The sequence below is a fragment of the Coregonus clupeaformis genome, chromosome 18 (genome assembly GCF_020615455.1).
Source record: "Coregonus clupeaformis isolate EN_2021a chromosome 18, ASM2061545v1, whole genome shotgun sequence".
NCBI classification, from domain to species: domain Eukaryota; kingdom Metazoa; phylum Chordata; class Actinopteri; order Salmoniformes; family Salmonidae; genus Coregonus; species Coregonus clupeaformis.
This window is the reverse complement of record NC_059209.1, coordinates 17,264,645-17,285,984: the sequence shown is the minus strand read 5'-3', so window position 1 is coordinate 17,285,984 and position 21,340 is coordinate 17,264,645. Positions and strand designations below refer to the sequence as shown.

Genomic DNA, 21,340 nt, shown 5'->3' with positions numbered 1-21,340 from the left:
AAAAATCCCTTCCTTTTCCCGTTTGGCAGTGCGTCGCCCATATCGCCCTATTGAACAAGCCGTCCCTGGTACCGTAACAGGTGTACCCTGTATTATCTCTATAGTTAAGCAAAAAATAAAACACCGCCCTTCATAAAGATACATTATTTACCATTTGCCTATACATAGTAATATAAACTGTGTCACTTGTAATTGGGTGAGTTGCCCCCCTTTCACACAGACTGAAATTGCAGGTTCAATTGCAAATAAAACTAACCTAATTTACATAATATATTTAACTGACAATGTTGCAACTGTAGCATGTTGCTTGTGTAACATATCACCAGGCTCTGTCGTAGCCGGCCGCGACCGGGAGATGCATGGGGCGGCGCATAATTGGCCCAGCGTCGTCCAGGGCAGGGAATGGCCGGCAGGGATGTAGCTCAGTTGGTAGAACATCGCGTTTGCAACGCCAGGGTTGTGGGTTCGATTCCCACGGGGGGCCAGTATGAAAAAAATAAAAATAATGTATGCACTCACTAACTGTAAATCACTCTGGATAAGAGTGTCTGCTAAATGACTAAAATGTAAATTTAGGGCAGGGTGTTAACCATGCAGGCATGCAGAGTGTCACAAAAACAGACTGTTGCTGTTTTATTAATGGCGGTTCAAAAATGTGTTCAAATATGGGAAATCTTAGATAGATGTGTTTACCCAATGAATCCCACCGTACCACTGGCGCGTTTTGGACTTTTAACCCCTTTTAAACATTGTGTGTTTGAGCTACATACTTCTGGATGTACCATTGGATGGATGTACCACTGGATTTGTCTGTTTCTTCTGCATCCGTTGGTAACAACCATTAGTCTGATTAACGGGGGCTAAACTAGAACGGTGTTTGTGAGACAAGGACGGATCCCGAAGTGGCCCGGGCCGGGTCTTTTTTTACAAAAATGTCAGTAGAGTCCTAATGGTTTGAGCTACAAACTTAAAATCCATCTATTAAAAGCTAAGGCTCTCACGAACATGGACAATGAGTGACTACATCAAGCTTGTGACTACACATTTGTTGGATGCATTTGCTGTTTGTTTTGGTTGTGGTTCAGATTATTTTGTGAATTAATCGTGAATAATGATGAGTGAGAAAGTTACAGATGCACAAATATCATACCCCCAAGACATTTTTGGTGGGGTATGATATTTGTGCGTCTGTAATTTCTCACTAATCATTTCACGATTCATTCAGGATTATCCGCAATCATAGAAACATATTATATTCTCTTTTACAATAAAAGTGACTCCAAAATGACACAATACATTATTTACCATTCATTTGTATTGGGCACAAAATAATCTGAAACACAACCAAAACAAACAGCAAATGCATCCAACAAATGTGTAGAGTCACAAGCTTGATGTAGTCATTGTGTGCTATGAATATGGGACTAAATACTTAACTTTGTACTTCTTTAATATACATATAAGTGAATCTGTCTCAATACTTTTGGTCCCCTAAAATGGGGGGACTATGTACAAAGAGTGCTGTAATATCTAAACGGTTCACCCGATATGGATGAAAATACGCTCAAATTAAAGCTCACAGTCGGCAATTTAACCTCATAATCATTGTATAATTTCAAAGTCCTGAAGAACAGAGCCAAATCAACCAAAAATGTGTCACTGTCCCAATACTTTTGGAGCTCACTATAAATAAATAAAAAATCAGGTTTTTGCTTTGTCTGACCTTATATTTTTATTGACATTTGTCAATACAACTCATGAATGCAACTATTTATGTCAAATTGTTTTGTGTTCTACTTGTAGCCCTGGTTGTCTTGAAAATAAAATGGTAAAACACCTAATTGTGAGGCTAAATATAATGCTTGGACATGCAGATAAATGAAAGTCAGATAAATGAAAAGTTTTTGCTGGGATCTCGGGACTGATAGAGTTAAATTATCAACATAAATCACAGTATATTCTTAAACAACAGCTCTATATTCAAACTGGAATGTCTCAAATGTGATGGTCAACCTGGTGTGTTTGAATAATCATCACCTAACAAAACAAATAAATCAATAAATTAACCAATAATTGACTGGGCAGAGAACTACCACACCATTGCATAATGCCTAGTGCTGCTGCTGACTGCAAGTTTCCTAATCAAGTCTGTCATGGTTCGCTACTCTCTGGTCACACAGTAATTCTTACTGCACACTAAGGATCAGGCAGGACTACACTTCTCAACCTCATCTACTGGGCTTTTCATAATGGATTATGAGGTTGGTGGATTGTATCTTACTTACTTTTGTATTTTACTTTTCTACAATATAGCCTGGGTGACTGAAGGCTCGCTTTCTGTAAGCCCCTCTGACATCACAGTTTATGAGGCAGTAAATCCTTTGTCAACAATTGGCATGCTGCATGCTGAAAAATTCTGGAACCTGGTCACTCCAGTTTGATATTGATCTCTCGGGTCCAAGTGGCATACCAGTTACACTCACAATATTGCAGGGATTATAGCAGTCATCTACTTCATGGCTTCAAGTTCAGCTTCTACTGGGATTTAATGTAGCAGATAGCCTTATTATACAGCTGCTGACATAACACCATGGCATCTGTCGCCTTGAGGAGAACTAAAGGCTTTTATGTGCGTATTCTATATTTTGTGTTAAAAAAACACCAGACACAGATTTATTGTCAGATAATGTGTGAAAGGTAACAGATTTTAGAAGTAGACAATTGATTATTGATTCAAATCGGTCACTTTTTAGTTGCCAGCTCGGTAAATTGTTGTACACAGTGAATAGGTTGTATCTGGTTCTGATTGGCTTCTACAGTTCCATAGCTGCTGCATTCAAACACAGCCAAGTAATGTGTTGTGAGACATTCTGTCATTAACTGATTGTAGCGGGTGATGTTGGACGGAGTCAGACGCAGGAGAGTAAATCACAGAATAACTGGTTTAATCAATAAACAGAGGTACGCAGCAATGCGTAATACACACCAGTGTGGACAAATGGCGCACTGGGGATAACAAGGCACACGGGTGAATAACCCGGCGATACACAATATAATCGAGCTCCACCGAGCTATAATCTCCTCTACAATAAACAATCACACACAAAGACAAGGGGGCAGAGGGAACACTTAAACAGGTACTGATGAGGGGATATGAACCAGGTGTGTGTAATAAACAAGACAAAACAAATGGAATGATGAGATGAGGAGCGGCAGTGGCTAGAAGGCTGGTGACGACGAATGCCGACGCCTGCCCGAACAAGGAGAGGAGGCAGCTTTGGAGGAAGCTGTTCCTTCTTTTTAATTTCTTTCAAATCTTATGAATATGTTATCAAAGAACAATAGGTACTTATTGGGGTGTGTGTGTGTGGTTTGGTTTTACTATCCTTGTGGGGACCAGGATAGTAAAACAAGGAACATTCAGACAAGTGGGGACATTTCACCGGTCCCCACAAGGAAAAAGGCTATTTTATGCTTAGAGGTTAAGGGTTAGGGTAACAGTTAGGATTAGGGTTAGGGGTTTAGGATTAAGGTTAGGTTTAGCTTTAGGGTTAGGAATTAGGGAAAATAGGATTTTGAATTGGAATATATTTTTGGGTCCACGCAAGGATAATAAAACAAATGTGTGTGTGTGTGTGTGTGTGCAGGAAGCAGTGTGTGCCCTGAACACCTTGCAGACCAATGTGAGTGTGTTGGATCAGGTGCGGAGGGAGCGGAGTGAGCTACCTGAGCTGCAGCTCCAGGCCATGCAGGGTTTCCTCCATCGTACAGGCCTCACAGTGAGTGACCAACAGACACACTGAAACCAGCATGTAGACTGCCATCACACAATCTGCACACTCTCAAATATATATATATTCTGAGCATCATTACATGCTAATCTTTATTTCCTCACTGGTGACTCCTGTAACTTGATCTGTTGACTGCCTCTCTTGGCCCTTTGACTTATGAGACCTATTGGCCACTCTCACTACTCCACGGTTGGATGTTTTTTTAGGTGGACGAGCTGGACCACCTCAATATAATCCATGTGACAGGGACCAAGGGCAAGGTAAACATGGTATTTTTTGTGAAAAAATGACAAGGCTTTTCTAAAATATGTGTATGTAGACATGGAATACAATACAATTCATGTAAGACTTGCTTACTCTCTCTCTGCTCTTTCAGGGATCAACATGTGCCTTTACTGAGAGAATCCTCAGGGACTATGGCTTTCGGACTGGGTTTTACAGGTATAGTATATAACTGAAGAAGACAGGTGTTGGTGAGTTCTCCCTCAGTATGTGCGTTCAAGCTTATGTTTCGTTTGTAGTTTTTTTTAACCTGTTGCATCATGAAGTGTAGTGCCTGGGTTTTGCGCATGGAGAAACACTGGTATTCTTATACTGAACCTTGACTTGTTAGGTCTTTGCCCAATTAATTATTAACCTGTGTTGTTACAAGTATGCCTGCTTTGAAGTGCTCAAATGATAATGAAAGATTAACTGTAGTATTGGGAAAAGATGGCCAAAATATGACCTGTTGGCTTGCTTGTACAATGCTATGTGAACATTCTTATCACACACATACTACTATGTCACCTAACATACAGTCAGAGATGTGGTGGCTCTCCTACTGTGAACATTATGAATGTCATCTGTTCCTTACAGCTCTCCACACCTGGTACAGGTCAGAGAGAGAATACGCATCAATGGACAACCAATCAGCAAAGAGCTCTTCACCAAATACTTCTGGGAGGTGTTTGCCCAGTTAGATGCTACAAAGGTACAGTATGTCTTCATATACACTCTCAGAAAAAAGGTAACGAATTGTACTTAAAGGTGTACAAACGCTTGTCACTGTAGTGGTACCATGTAAGGTGCATCCATTGTAACATTAGTTATAGGTACATAATTGTACCTTGCAGTTCGTACCTTAAAATAGCCAAAGGTACAAATGTGCCTTTTTAGGGTACCACCGCAGTGACAAAGCCGTTTTTTCCTTTTAAAGCTGCAATATGTAACTTCTTGGGCGACTCGACCAAATTCACATAGAAATGTATGTTATAGATCTGTCATTCTCATTGAAAGCAAATCTAGATTTGTTCTACGTGCGCTATTTCTATGCTTTAGTTCTTACGTTTTGTTTTTGCGTCTTTTACTTTCTGTTTTGTATAGCAGCTTCAAACAGCTGAAAATACAATATTTCTGGTTATGGAAAAAATAGATGGCACAATAATTCTCTACACTGTACTTGCTTGTTTTGTTACATAAACTGAAATTAGGCGAACTATTCGAATTTTAGCAACCAGGAAATGGCAAACGATTTCTGCATAGTGCATCTTTAAGTGTAAAAAATGTTCCTCTTCTCTATACCAAGTCCCTCATGTAGTGAATTCAGGGGGGTAGCCCCAACTGGGACTCAAACCTGGGTCCAGGAACTGTCAAGCGAACACCTTAACCATTATGCCAAAAGGTCTGTGCCTCTTGACAAGGTTGCTACAATATTAATTACAGCTCTTTATTGTCACATGCTCTTATGTAAGCCTTTATAACAGGGATCATCAACTAGATTCAGCTGCGGGCCGATTTTTTCTTAAGCGGATGGTCGGTGGGCCGGAACAGACAGGGTCGGCAGGTAGCCTAGTGGTTAAGAGCTTTGGGCCAGTAATTGAAAGGTCACTGGTTTGAATCCCCGAGCCGACAAGGTGAAAAATCTGTAGATGTGCCCTTGAGCAAGGCACTTAACCCTAATTGCTCATTTAAGTCGCTCTGGATAAGAGTGTCTACTAAATGACAAAAATGTAAAAGTAATTACAAATAAATTGACCGCAAGAAGCCCAAACAGATAATGTTTGACTAAAATATAATCATTTCAAACCTTTCATACATTTGTATACGATCACGTCTCTCTATTATACTTGGGAACAGATTTCTTAAATTAAAATCACTTGGAGCTGATTTCATTTTGTTTTTACAGTCTATTATGTCTAACAATGAAAAAAAGAATACAAAAAAGTGAATCAAAAAGTGTTAATATAAATTGTCTGCAGCATTGAAGGTCCCCATGAACACAGTGACCTCCATCATTCTTAAATTGAAGAAGTTTGGAACCACCAAGACTCTTCCTACAGCTGGCCGCCCGGCCAAACTGAGCAATCACGGGAGAAGGGCCTTGGTCAGGGAGGTTACCAAGAACCCGATGTTTACTCTGACAGAGCTTCAGAGTTCCTCTGTGGAGATGGGAGAACCTTCCAGAAGGACAACCATCTCTGCAGCACTCCACCAATCAGGCCTTTATGGTAGAGTGGCCAGACGGAAACCACTCTTCAGTAAAAAGCACAACAGCCCACTTGGAGTTTGCCAAAAGGCACCTAAAGGACTCTCAGACCATGAGAAACAATATTCTCTCGTCTGATGAAACCAAGATTGAACTCTTTGGCCTGAATGACAAGCGTCACATCTGGAGGAAACCTGGCACCATCCCTACGGTGAAGCACGGTGGTGGCAGCATCATGATGTGGGGAGCAGCAGGGAGGGAATGTTTTTCAGCAGCAGGGAATGGGAGACTAGTCAGGATCGAGGGAAAGCTGAACGGAATAAAGTACAGAGAGATACTTGATAAAAACCTGCTCCAGAGCGATCAGGACCTCAGACTGGGGCGAAGGTTCACCTTCCAACAGAACAACAACCCTAAGCACACAGCCAAGACAGCGCAGGAGTAGCTTCAGGACAAGTCTCTGAATGTCCTTGAGTGGCCCAGCCAGAGCCCGGACCTGAACCTGATCTCTGGAGAGACCTGAAAATAGCTGTGCAGCGATACTCCCCATCCAACCTGACAGAGCTTGAGAGGATCTGCAGAGAAGTATGGGAGAAATTGCCCTAATACAAGTGTGCCAAGCTTGTAGCGTCAAACCGAAGAAGACTTGAGGCTGTAATCACTGCCAATGGTGCTTCAACAAAGTAAAGGATCTGAATACTTATGTAAATGTGATATTTCAGTTTTTTATTTTTAATACTTTTGCAAGCATTTCTAAAAACCTGTTTTTGCTTTGTCATTATGGGGTATTGTGTGTAGATTGATGAGGGGGAAAAAAACTATTTAATCAATTTTAGAATAAGGCTGTAACGTAACAAAATGTGGAAAAAGTCAAGGGGTCTGAATACCTTCCGAATGCACTGAATATTCCACAAATCGAACAACGTAGGTTGATTATATTCCATCTAAATGGTCTTTATGCAAAGGTTTGTTTATATATATATATATATATATATATATATATATATATATATATATACACATACACATACACACACTACCGTTCAAAAGTTTGGGGTCACTTAGAAATTTCCTTATTTTCCATGAAAACATCTATGAAATGAGTTTGAATAGCAAATATAGCAAAATGAATAGGAAATGTAGTCATTCACAAGGTTTGAAATAATGATTTGTAATTGAAATAATAATTGTGTCCTTCAAACTTTGCTTTCGTCAAAGAATCTTCCATTTGCAGCAATTACAGCCTTGCAGACCTTTAGCATTCTAGTTGTCAATTTGTTGAGGTAATCTGAAGAGATTTCACCCGATGCTTCCTGAAGCACCTCCCACAAGTTGGATTGGCTTGATGGTCACTTCTTACGTACCATACGGTCAAGCTGCTCCCACAACAGTTCAATAGGGTTGAGATCCGGTGACTGTGCTGGCCACTCCATTATAGACAGATTACCAGCTGTCTGCATCTTCCCTAAATAGTTCTTGCATAGTTTGGAGCTGTGCTTTGGGTCATTGTCCACAGGGTATGGCATGCCATTGCAAAATGGAGTGATAGCCTTCCTTCTTCGATCCCTTTTACCATGTACAAATCTCCCACTTTACCACCACCAAAGCACCCCCAGACCATCACATTGCCTCCACCATGCTTGACAGATGGCATCAAGCACTCCTCCAGCATCTTTTCATTTGGTCTGCGTCTCACAAAGGTTATTCTTTGTGATCCGAACACCTCAAACTTCGATTCGTCTGTCCATAACACTTTTTACCAATCTTCCTCTGTCCGGTGTCTGTGTTCTTTTGCCCATCTTAATCTTTTATTTTTATTGGCCAGTCTGAGATATGGCTTTTTCTTTGCATCTCTGCCTAGAAGGACAGCATCCTGGAGATGCCTCTTCACTGTTGACGTTGAGACTGTTGTTTTGCGGGTACTATTGAATGAAGCTGCCAGTTGAGGACCTGTGAGGCGTCTGTTTCTCAAACTAGACACTCTAAAGTATTTGTCCTCTTGCTCAGTTGTGCACCGGGGCCTCCCATTCCTCTTTCTCTTCTGGTTAGAGACAGTTTGCACTGTTCTGTGAAGGGAGTAGTACACAGCGTTGTACGAGATCTTCAGTTTCTTGGCAATTTCTTGCATGGAATAGCCTTTATTTCTCAGAAAAAGAATAGACTGACGAGTTTCAGAAGAAAGTTATTTGTTTCTGGCCATTTTGAGCCTGTAATCGAACCCACAATTGCTGATGCTCCAGATACTCAACTAGTCTCAAGAAGGCCAGTTTTATTGCTTCTTTAATCAGCACAACAGTTTTCAGCTGTGCTAACATAATTGCAAAAGGGTTTTCTAATGATCAATTAGCCTTTTAAAACGATAAACTTGGATTAGCAAACACAGGACCGATGGTTGCTGATAATGGGCCTCTGTACGCCTATGTAGATATTCCATAAAAAATCAGCCGTTTCCAGCTGCAGTAGCCATTTACAACGTTAACAATGTCTACACTGTATTTCTGATCAATTTGATGTTATTTTAATGGACAAAAAAATTGCTTTTCTTTCGAAAACAAGGACATTTCTTAGTGACCCCAAACTTTTGCACGGTAGTGAATATATATACAGTGGGGAAAAAAGTATTTAGTCAGCCACCAATTGTGCAAGTTCTCCCACTTAAAAAGATGAGAGAGGCCTGTAATTTTCATCATAGGTACACGTCAACTATGACAGACAAAATGAGGAAAAAAAATCCAGAAAATCACATTGTAGGATTTTTAATGAATTTATTTGCAAATTATGGTGGAAAATAAGTATTTGGTCAATAACAAAAGTTTCTCAATACTTTGTTATATACCCTTTGTTGGCAATGACACAGGTCAAACGTTTTCTGTAAGTCTTCACAAGGTTTTCACACACTGTTGCTGGTATTTTGGCCCATTCCTCCATGCAGATCTCCTCTAGAGCAGTGATGTTTTGGGGCTGTCGCTGGGCAACACAGACTTTCAACTCCCTCCAAAGATTTTCTATGGGGTTGAGATCTGGAGACTGGCTAAGCCACTCCAGGACCTTGAAATGCTTCTTACGAAGCCACTCCTTCGTTGCCCGGGCGGTGTGTTTGGGATCATTGTCATGCTGAAAGACCCAGCCACGTTTCATCATCAATGCCCTTGCTGATGGAAGGAGGTTTTCACTCAAAATCTCACGATACATGGCCCCATTCATTCTTTCCTTTACACGGATCAGTAGTCCTGGTCCCTTTGCAGAAAAACAGCCCCAAAGCATGATGTTTCCACCCCCATGCATCACAGTAGGTATGGTGTTCTTTGGATGCAACTCAGCATTCTTTGTCCTCCAAACACGACGAGTTGAGTTTTTACCAAAAAGTTATATTTTGGTTTCATCTGACCATATGACATTCTCCCAATCCTCTTCTGGATCATCCACATGCACTCTAGCAAACTTCAGACGGGCCTGGACATGTACTGGCTTAAGCAGGGGGACACGTCTGGCACTGCAGGATTTGAGTCCCTGGCGGCGTAGTGTGTTACTGATGGTAGGCTTTGTTACTTTGGTCCCAGCTCTCTGCAGGTCATTCACTAGGTCCCCCCGTGCGGTTCTGGGATTTTTTGCTCACCGTTCTTGTGATCATTTTGACCCCACGGGGTGAGATCTTGCGTGGAGCCCCATATCGAGGGAGATTATCAGTGGTCTTGTATGTCTTCCATTTCCTAATAATTGCTCCCACAGTTGATTTCTTCAAACCAAGCTGCTTACCTATTGCAGATTCAGTCTTCCCAGCCTGGTGCAGGTCTACAATTTTGTTTCTGGTGTCCTTTGACAGCTCTTTGGTCTTGGCCATAGTGGAGTTTGGAGTGTGACTGTTTGAGGTTGTGGACAGGTGTCTTTTATACTGATAACAAGTTCAAACAGGTGCCATTAATACAGGTAACGAGTGGAGGACAGAGGAGCCTCTTAAAGAAGAAGTTACAGGTCTGTGAGAGCCAGAAATCTTGCTTGTTTGTAGGTGACCAAATACTTATTTTCCACCATAATTTGCAAATAAATTCATTAAAAATCCTACAATGTGATTTTCTGGAGAAAAATAATCTCAATTAGTTGACGTGTACCTATGATGAAAATTACAGGCCTCTCTCATCTTTTTAAGTGGGAGAACTTGCACAATTGGTGGCTGACTAAATACTTTTTTTCCCCACTGTATAGTACCAGTCAAAGGTTTGTACACACCTACTCATTCAAGGGTTTTTCTTTAGTTTGACTATTTTCTACATTGTAGAATAATGGCGAAGACATCAAAACTATGAAATAACACATATGGAATCATGTAGTAACCCAAATCAAAATATGTTTAATATTTGAGATTCTTCAAATAGCCACCCTTTGCCTTCTTGACAGCTCAACCAGCTTCATGAGGTAGTCACCTGGAATGCGTGGAATTGTGGAATTTCTTTCCTTCTTAATGTGTTTGAGCCAATCAGTTGTGTTGTGACAAGGTAGGGGGTATACAGAAGATAGCCCTATTTGGTAAAAGACCAAATCCATATTATGGCAAGAACAGCTCAAATAAGCAAAGAGAAATGACAGTCCATCATTACTTTAAGACTTGAAGGTCTGTCAATAAGGAAGATTTTGTCAGGGTGTGTTGTAGGTGTAGTGTAGGAATCAAACGCAGGACGCAGACTGAATGTTCCAAAAGCTGTATTACTGGCCCAAACACAGGCAACAGGACAACTAAGCCCGACAGCAAAAACACGCACGAAGGCGAAAGGTAAATGCGCACTAACAGGTGCGACAAAATGAAACGGTGCACACACAAGTGCAAATAAGCTCCAGCACAGTGGAGAAATACGCTCAACCGAGCAAGACACAACACTGACGGAAACAATCATATACAACACTAGACAAACACAACGAGAAACTTATAGGACACTAATTACGTCAAAACAGAAACAGGTGTGGAAACAAACAGACAAAAGCAAACGAACATGAAACATCTATCGGTGGCAGCTAGAATTCCGGAGACGACGAACGCCGAAGCCTGCCCGAACAAGGGAGAGAGGCAGCCTCGGCCGAAACCGTGACAGTACCCCCCCCCCTTGACGCGCGGCTCCAGACGTGCGCCGACTCCGGCCTCGGGGACGACCAGGGGGACGCGGCGCAGGGCGCGTCGGATGCCTCCGATGGAACTCCGTCAGGAGCGACGGGTCCAACACGTCTCTCCTCGGCACCCAGCACCGCTCCTCCGGACCGTACCCCTCCCACTCCACTAGATACTGGAGACCCCCCATCCGGCGTCTCGAATCCAAGATGGATCTCACGGAGTACGCCGGTGCCCCCTCAATGTCCAACGGGGGCGGAGGAGTCTCCAAGATCTCATCTTCTTGGAGTGGGCCCGCTACCACCGGCCTGAGAAGGGACACATGGAACGAGGGGTTAATACACTTATACTCCACAGGTAGCTGTAATCTATAACATACCTCGTTCAACCTTCTCAGGACTTTAAATGGCCCTACAAACCGCCGACCCAGTTTCCGACAGGGCAGGCGGAGGGGCAGGTTTCTGGTAGAGAGCCAGACTCGATCACCAGGTGCGTACACCGGTGCCTCACTGCGGTGGAGATCAGCGCTCGCCTTCTGACGTCGGAGGGCCCGCTGCAGGTGGACGTGTGCAGCGTTCCAAGTCTCCTCCGAGCGCCGCGCCCACTCATCCACCGCAGGAGCCTCGATCTGGCTCTGCTGCCAGGGTGCCAGAACCGGCTGGTAACCTAACACACATTGAAATGAAGTTAGGTTAGTGGAGGAATGGCGTAGGGAATTCTGGGCCATCTCGGCCCAGGGAACGTACCTTGACCACTCCTCCGGCCGGTCCTGGCAGTATGTTCTGAGAAACCTACCCACATCCTGGTTTACGCGTTCCACCTGCCCATTGCTCTCCGGGTGGTAACCCGAGGTGAGGCTCACCGAGACCCCCAACCGCTCCATAAACGCTCTCCAGACTCTGGAGGTGAATTGGGGACCCCGATCAGCCACAATGTCCTCGGGTACCCCGTAGTGCCGGAACACATGGGTAAACAGTGCCTCGGCAGTTTGCAGGGCCGTAGGAAGACCCGGCATGGGGAGCAAACGACAGGCCTTAGAGAACCGGTCCACAACGACCAGGATGGTAGTATTCCCTTGGGAGAGGGGAAGGTCTGTTATAAAGTCCACTGAGAGGTGGGACCATGGCCGTTGTGGAACGGGCAGGGGTAGCAACTTACCCCTAGGTAGATGTCTAGGCGCCTTACACTGGGCGCACACCGAGCAGGAGGAAACATAAACCCTCACATCCCTTGCCAACGTGGGCCACCAGTACTTGGCACTAAGACAGTGCACTGTCCGGCCGATACCCGGATGTCCAGAGGAGGGTGACGTGTGAGCCCAATAGATCAATCGATCCCGAACCTCGAGCGGAACGTACTTCCGACCCTCCGGGCACTGTGGTGGACTAGGGTCGGTGCGTGCCGCCCGCTCGAGTTCGGCATCGACCTCCCACACTACCGGTGCCACCAGACATGACTCAGGCAGTATGGGAGTGGGCTCCACGGACCTCTCCTCCGCGTCATACCGCCGAGACAGCGCATCTGCCTTGCCATTCTGTGACCCAGGGATGTACGTGATCTTAAAAGTAAACCTGGTCAAGAACATACTCCATCTTGCCTGGCGAGGGTTCAGCCTCCTCGCCGCCCGGATGTACTCCAGGTTACGGTGGTCCGTCAAAATGAGGAAAGGGTGTTGAGCCCCCTCAAGCCAGTGCCTCCACACCTTTAGAGCCTGTACCACGGCTAACAGCTCCCTGTCCCCTACGTCATAGTTCCGCTCCGCCGGACTGAGCTTCTTAGAATAAAAAGCACAGGGGCGGAGTTTAGGTGGCGCGCCAGATCGTTGTGAAAGCACGGCTCCTAAACGTCCACCTCTACTTGGAACGGCAAAGAGGGATCCGGATGCGCCAGCACCGGGGCCGAGGTAAACAGGTCCTTCAGCCTCCCAAACGCCCTGTCCGCCTCGGCCGACCACTGCAGACGCACCGGACCCCCCTTCAACAGAGACGTGATGGGAGCTGCCACCTGTCCAAAACCCCGGATAAACCTCCTGTAGTAATTTGCAAACCCCAAAAACTGCTGCACCTCCTTCACAGTGGTTGGTGTTTGCCAATTACGCACGGCCGACACCCGGTCTACCTCCATCTTCACCCCTGACGCAGACAACTGATAACCCAAAAAGGAGACCGACTCCTGGAAAAACAGACACTTCTCTGCCTTCACATACAGGTCGTGCTCCACCAGCCTCCGCAACACCCTGCGCACCAGGGCCACATGCTCGACACGGGTAGGTGAGTACACGAGAATGTCATCAATGTACACCACCACCCCCTGCCCCTGCATGTCCCTGAAGATCTCATCCACAAATGATTGGAAAACTGATGGAGCGTTCATCAACCCGTATGGCATGACCAGATACTCGTAATGGCCCGAGGTGGTACTAAAGGCTGTTTTCCATTCATCACCCTCCCTGATGCGCACCAAGTTGTACGCGCTCCTGAGATCTAATTTCGTGAAGAAACGCGCCCCATGCAACGACTCAGTCATGGTCGCAATCAGCGGGAGTGGATAACTATACTTCACCGTAATCTGATTGAGACCACGGTAATCGATGCACGGGCGCAAACCACCATCCTTTTTCTTCACGAAAAAAGAAACTCGAGGACGCGGGGAAGTGGACGGCCGTATGTATCCTTGTCTAAGCGATTCGTCTATGTAAATCTCCATAGCTTTCTTCTCCTCCTGAGACAGATGATACACATGGCTCCGTGGGAGCGCAGCTCCTGCCTGTAGGTTTATCGCACAATCCCCCTGCCTATGGGGTGGCAACCGCGTCGCCCTCGCCTTACTAAACGCGATAGCCAAATCCCCATACTCAGGTGGAACGTGCAATGCGGGCACCTGGTTTGGACTCTCCACCGAGGTAGCCCCCTACGGAAACGCCCAAACATCTACCCACACACTGAGCAGACCACTCCATCAGAGCCCTCTCCTGCCACGAAATCACTGGGTTATGGGTACTCAACCAGGGCATGCCCAGCACCACCGGATACGCAGGAGAGTCAATCAGGAACAGCTGAATCATCTCCTGATGAACCCCCTGCGCACACATCCTAAGTGGCGCCGTGACCTCCCTGATTAAGCCCGTACCCAACGGACGACTATCTAGGGCGTGAACGGGAAAAGGAACATCAACAGGAATGAGGGGAATCCCTAACGCTAAACAAAACTTTTTATCAATAAAATTCCCAGCCGCGCCTGAATCTACCAGCGCCTTATGCTGGGAATGAGGTGCTACCTGTGGAAAACGTACAGGCATACAAAAATGGGCAACAGTGAGCTCTGGGTGAGTGGGGCGCCTACTCACCTGGAGGGAATCCCCAGTGCGGGACCTGTCGTCATCTCCCCTAGGAGGCCATCCCCAGCACCTAGCCGCGGTGTGTCCTCCCCGACCACAGTTGGTGCAGTGGATGGACCCCCTAGCCTGCCGACTCCTCCTCTCTCTAGCGCCAGCGCCCCGAGCTCCAAAGGACAAGGCTCGGAGGCGCTGGAGGGTGGAATGGACGGACCCTCCGCAGGACGTCCGCGGGTAGCCAGCAGGGTATCCAGCCTGATGGACATATCAACCAGCTGGTCGAAAGTGAGGCTGGTGTCCCTACAAGCCAGCTCCCGACGGACGTCCTCTCGTAGGCTGCATCGGTATAGATCGATGAGGGCCCGATCATTCCACCCTGCATCTGCCGCTAGAGTACGGAATTCGAGCGCGAATTCCTGGGCACTTCTCCTCCCCTGCCGGAGGAAGACCAGACGCTCCCCGCCGCTTTCCCCTCCGGGGGATGGTCAAACACCGCCCTGAAGCGGCGGGAGAACTCGGTGTACGTAATCGTCGTGGCGTCGATCTTCCTCCACTCCGCGTTGGCCCACTCCAACGCTTTTCCCGGCCAGGCAGGAGCTCAGGGCGGACACGCTCTCATGCCCTGAAGGTGCCGGGTGCACTGTGGCCAGGTATAGCTCTACCTGGAGCAGGAATCCCTGACACCCAGCCGCGGTCCCGTCGTAGGCCCTCGGGAGAGATAGTCGGACTCCTCGAGGTTCCGGCGCTGGAATGGGCGGGCTGGCCGATGGTGCTGGCAGGGCGGGCGGCGGTGGAGGCGAACCCCAGCCTCGGAGTGTGGTAATCACCTCCTGCAGGGCGGTCCCCATCTGCAGGAGCTGCTCTTGCTGGTCCCGAACCTGGGCTTCCAGTCTCGTCTGGGCTGCTTCGGCTCCTGCTGATTCCATTGGTGGTATATGATTCTGTCAGGGCGTGTTGTAGGTGTAGTGTAGGAATCAAACGCAGGACGCAGACTGAATGTTCCAAAAGCTGTATTACATGAAACATCTATCGGTGGCAGCTAGAATTCCGGAGACGACGAACGCCGAAGCCTGCCCGAACAAGGGAGAGAGGCAGCCTCGGCCGAAACCGTGACAGATTTCAAGAACTTTGAAAGTTTCTTCAAGTGCAGTTGCAAAAACCATCAAGCGCTATGATGGAACTGGCTCTCATGAGGACCACCACAGGAATTGAAGACCCATAGTTACCTCTGCTGTAGAGGATACGTTTATTAGAGTTATGAGCCTCAGAAATTGCAGCCCAAATAAATGCTTCACAGAGTTCAAGTAACAGACATCTCAACATCAACTGTTCAGAGGAGACTGTGTGAATCAGGCCTTCATGGTCAAATTGCTGCAAAGAAACCACTACTTTTGGACACCAATAAGAAGAAGAGACTTGTTTGGGCCAATAAACACGAGCAATGGACATTAGACCAGTGGAAATGTGTCCTTTGGTCTGTTGTCCAAATTGGAGAATTTTGGTTATTTGTGAGACGCGGTGTGGGTGAATGGATGATCTCTGCATGTGTAGTTCCCACTGTAAAGCATGGAGGAGGAGGTATTATGGTGTGGGGGTGCTTTGCTGTTGACACTGTCTTTGATGTATTTAGAATTCAAGGCGCACTTAACCAGCATGGCTACCACAGCATTCTGCAGCGATACGCCATCCCATGTGGTTTGCGCTTAGTGAGACTATCATTTGTTTTTCAACAGGACAATGACCCAACACACCTCCAAGCTGTGTAAGGGGTATTTTACCAAGAATAAGAGTGATGGAGTGCTGATTCAGATGACCTGGCCTCCACAATCCCCTAACCTCAACCCAAATTAGATGGTTTGGGATGAGTTGGACTGCAGAGTAAAGGAAAAACAGCCAACAAGTGCTCAGCATATGTGGGAACTCCTTCCAGACTGTTGGAAAAGCATTCCAGGTGAAGCTGGTTGAGAGAATGCCAAGAGTTTGCAAAGCTGTCATCAAGGGAAAGGGTGGCTATTTGAAGAATCTCAAATATAAAATATATTTTGATTAGTTTTTAAAAAATGTTGGTTACTACATGATTCCATATGTGTTATTTCAAAGTTTTTATGTCTTCACTATTATTCTACAATAAAAAATGGTCAAAATAAAGAAAAACCCTTAAATGAGTAGGTGTGTCCAAACCTTTGACTGGTAGTGTAAATTATACACTTATATTTTCTTAATTTCAATTACATTTATCAAATAAAACTCACATACCAACGATACATTGCGGCTTTGACGTCAAGAAAGGAACAGCCTGCTGGTGGCTTCGGTGATGGAGGCGAATCGGGTACTAAAGTGCCCAATGAGTTTTGTCATGTTTGTTATGTTGCTAGTCGATGATAAAAAACGAAGATAGCCAGCTATCTAAGTACACCGGGCCATGCAAAACCAACTGGCCCACTCGGATCTAGCATGGTGTTTGGGGATGGAATAAGCTAGCTAGTTGGCTAACATTAGCAAGCAAGCGACAACAACTCCATCAACACAGCACGTTTTGCAGAAATGAATGGTAAAATATCCATCGGATTAATGTAATTGTTTATTTCAAGGTATGTACTGTATATATGTTTTTCCTGCAATTAGTATGATCTGTTACGAATTTGTAAGTGCTTAAGATCCCGATCAATCTCTTTGGACCGCTTAAACTGGTACAACACTTCTGGTAAAACACTTCCATAATCAAATATTGGGTACAAAAATGTACCATTATACTAGATTATCTGCACATGTACCCTAAAATGTACCGAACAGTACATACTGTATGTGTACCTCTGAAGGTACATTATGTGTATTTAGATTTTTTTGTACCCCAGGGAGCAATAATGTAACCTAACCTTAACCTTTTTTTCTGAGAGTGTAGTGTTGAAGAATGAACACTGATGTAGCCCACCAGCTTCAAATAAACTCTTTGACCCTTCCCTGTTATGACTGTGTCACTGCACTGATCCTCAGGACTCCCATGGAGTTAGTATGCCGGCCTATTTCCGCTTCCTCACCATCCTGGCATTCCATGTCTTCCTACAGGAGAGGGTAACATTCACATACCCTGTCACATGTACAGTTTGTTTACAAATGTACTAATAACCAAATCAATTGATAAAAGTTGTAAACCATTCTGAGCAGTATCTCTTTATGTAACAGGTGGATTTAGCTGTTATTGAGGTTGGGATTGGAGGGGCCTATGACTGTACAAATATCATCAGGTAATTTCGCTGCATATCATAGAGGCTGTACTATCAAAGTCAAACAAACGATTGATTAGTTACAGAATCTGTATTCACTTCTTTTTCTTTCGGACATTTGCTGTACAGGAAGCCGTGGGTTTGTGGGATATCCTCCTTAGGAATTGATCACACAAGTATACTAGGAGACACTATAGAGGAGATAGCCTGGCAGAAAGCAGGCATATTTAAGGTGCGAGTAATGCATGTTGTGTTGGTGAGGTCAACTTACTATGTGCACTGTGTACATGTGCCATTATTCTTACTATCTATAGCCTGTCTGCAGGGGGTGAATGTAGTTGAATGAAGTATTATCCCTCCCCAGCCAGGGGTGCCAGCGTTCACTGTCAGGCAGCCAGTTAGGCCCATGACTGTTCTACAGGACAGAGCCAAAGAAATAGGGGTGAGTGACTGGGGCCTTTTCTCCTCCTGGATGTGGATGGATATGCTATGTGTTTGTTTGAGCGTGCCCATATTTCAGATGCTTAGTTGACCCCCTCTCCCCCTGTGTTGTGTAGTGTCCTCTGTGGGTTTGTCCAGATCTGGAGCAGTATGAGTCTGGGGCTGGCCCACTGAGTCTGGGGCTAGCTGGACAACAGCAGCGTTGCAACGCATCACTCGCCCTGCAGCTCAGCAAGACCTGGCTACAGCACTACAGACAGTCTGGTGTGTGTGTTGATGTGTGTGTGTGTTATATTATAACTCACAAAGTATGACAATGTTATTCTAGCTAGTATGGGAACATATTGCTCAAGATAACAGTACACATTCCAATCGTAATGAGGTTCAGTAAGTTACTGTGGGACACTGCTTACTTTCAGATGATCAGCTCGCTACCCCAGTAGTGGAGAACAGGCTGGTCTCCCATGCCGCAGTCTTTAAGCCCAGCCCCATCATGGTCAAAGGTCAGAGCATATTCTCACCCATGAAACATCCAGATAAATAAACACCTGTGCCTGAAAGCACAAAATGAAAAAGTATCTATCTCACCCTTCCCCTACTTCTCCACTCATCTCCCTCCCTCTGTCTCTCCCTCCCTCTGTCAGGGCTGGAGGCGACAGAGTGGCCTGGAAGATCTCAGACTCTGAGGCATGGTCCTGTCACCTACTACCTGGACGGAGCCCACACCATGGGCAGCATGCAGGCCTGTGTACACTGGTTCAGCCAGGAGACCCAGCAGGAGGAGAGTAGCAACAGGTTAGTCCCTGCCTGGCCTCTAGGGGGCCCACAGACTTTTCTACAGTGGCCTTAGTTGGTCAAACGATAGTGGAAAACTGTAGTCCTATATGACTGTAAGAAATAGTTGCATGCACACAAACATCAGCACACACCAGCTCAGAATTGATGTGATACTACATTTTGTGTGGAAATGACCATCCATTCATTTTACGGTCAGATTTGAGTATGTCATTCTTTGATAGACAGCATCTCTGAGTAGGCCTACTCACTTGTGTGTGTGTGTGTGTGTGTGTGTGTGTGTGTGTGTGTATGACAGGGGCCCTGTGATCAGAGTACTGCTGTTCAACACCACAGGAGAGAGGGACTCTGCTGCCATTCTCAAACTCCTAGAGGTGAGTTCTACAGGTCTGGGATCAGATACACAGATCCTGCTCATCTCTGCAGCTCTGGCCGGAATATGACTTTTGTACAGCACCTAAAGAAGCACAAACTGATCAAACCCTGAAATAGACTAAATATCTAACATCTTCTCCCTTTGTTGTCCTTGCAGCCATGCCAGTTTGATTTTGCTGTGTTTTGTCCCAACATCACTGAAACTATTACAGAAAACAATGCAGGTGAGTTTTCTGGGGTTTTAACAGACAGCTGCAAAGAAATGGCAATTTACTGGAGCATAATTGCCACAACAAGTATGAAACATATGATTACATAAGTTGGAATATTTTTCATATGTTGTCTTGGCTATGTAAAAGAATGCTACCACATTCATTGTCCAGCTGTGAGAAATGTATGAGAGGTGTGTGTGCAGTCCTTCACTTTCTTTGTTTGCTCTTCTCTTTTTCAGATCAGCAGAATTTCAATGTGTCTGTGGAGAACATGCTGACCCGTTGCATTGACAACCAGATCAGCTGGCAGAGGCTGAGTGGGACAGACACTCAGCAGCAGTCTGAGTCTGAGCTGCTGATAAAGGACAGGCTCCCCCTAGTGGCCAAGACCAGGACCCACACCCTGGTCTTCCCCTGCATCCTCAGCGCCCTCCAGTGGATCAGCCAGGGAAGGGATGTTGTGCTGGCTACTGCAGGGAGCCCCTACCTCCCAGTACAGTCCAGTATCACAGCTAAAGCAGAACCACTGAGAGAGGCAGCCCACGTCTCTGTCCTGGTCACAGGTAGTCTACACCTAGTAGGAGGGGTGCTGAAATACCTGGACCCCTCACTAGCCTCCTAATGAACTATTGGTCCAATAATTGGCCCATCAGTCTGGCTGGGTTTTCTGTAGGACATTGAGATACACTCAATGTTTGACAGGTATCATATTTGAGGTGTTTACAGCTGAGGGTCTTCTTGAATAGGTGTGTGCTCCTTGTCCAATGCAGTGCACTCATGTTGCTCTGTCCTCAGTGCAGGATACCTGGGCATTCATACTACAAAGTTGTTCTGTACTGTGTCAGCAAGTAAAGTTTTGTGTTTTTCTCAGGGTGATTAAAATGTTTTATTAATTGTGAATAAAGACATTTATATTAATTTGTTGTTTTCATGTTCATTTGTACGCTAGCCTAGCACTGACTGTTCATACATACAGACTGCCACATACAGTGCCTTGCAAAAGTATTCATCCCCCTTGGCGTTTTTCCTATTTTGTTGCATTACAACCTGTAATTTAAATTGATTTTTATTTGGATTTCAAGTAATGAACATACACAAAATAGTCAAAAATAAATAACGGAAAAGTGGTGCGTGCATATATATTCACCCCCTTTGCTATGAAGCCCCTAAATAAGACCTGGTGCAACCAATTACCTTCAGAAGCCACATAATTAGTTAAAGTCCACCTGTGTGCAATCTAAGTGTCACATGATCTGTCACTTGATCTCAGTATATATACACCTGTTCTGAAAGGCCCCAGAGTCTGCAACACCACTAAGCAAGGGGCACCACCAAGCAAGCGGCACCATGAAGACCAAGGAGCTCTCCAAACAGGTCAGGGACAAAGTTGTGGAGAAGTACAGATCAGGGTTGGGTTATAAAAAAATATCAGAAACTTTGAACATCCCACGGAGCACCATTAAATCCATTATTAAAAAATGGAAAGAATATGGCACCACAACAAACCTGCTAAGAGAGGGCCACCCACCAAAACTCACAGACCAGGCAAGGAGGGCATTAATCAGAGAGGCAACAAAGAGACCAAAGATAACACTGAAGGAGC

The 21,340-nt window shown here is 45.4% G+C and overlaps 1 protein-coding gene across 3 annotated transcripts; it reads left to right on the top strand.

Moving 5' to 3' along the window:
- The first annotated feature begins 2,129 nt into the window (after positions 1-2,129).
- LOC121550533 (folylpolyglutamate synthase, mitochondrial) lies at positions 2,130-20,655 on the top strand. 3 transcript variants are annotated; one of them, XM_041862828.2, is made up of 15 exons: positions 2,130-2,261; positions 3,648-3,779; positions 3,998-4,051; positions 4,168-4,232; positions 4,650-4,764; positions 17,685-17,762; positions 17,874-17,935; positions 18,044-18,146; positions 18,279-18,356; positions 18,472-18,619; positions 18,775-18,858; positions 19,000-19,150; positions 19,449-19,524; positions 19,683-19,749; positions 19,977-20,655. In XM_041862828.2, exons 1-15 carry the CDS (start codon positions 2,250-2,252, stop codon positions 20,357-20,359), a joined length of 1,608 nt encoding a protein of 535 aa, XP_041718762.1. In that variant the 5' UTR covers positions 2,130-2,249; the 3' UTR covers positions 20,360-20,655. The 3 variants fall into 3 exon arrangements, with proteins under 3 accessions (XP_041718762.1, XP_041718763.1, XP_041718761.1); XM_041862827.2 differs by lacking the exon at positions 2,130-2,261 and adding an exon at positions 2,477-2,629; XM_041862829.2 differs by lacking the exons at positions 2,130-2,261; positions 18,279-18,356 and adding an exon at positions 2,476-2,629.
- Positions 20,656-21,340: the final 685 nt, after the last annotated feature.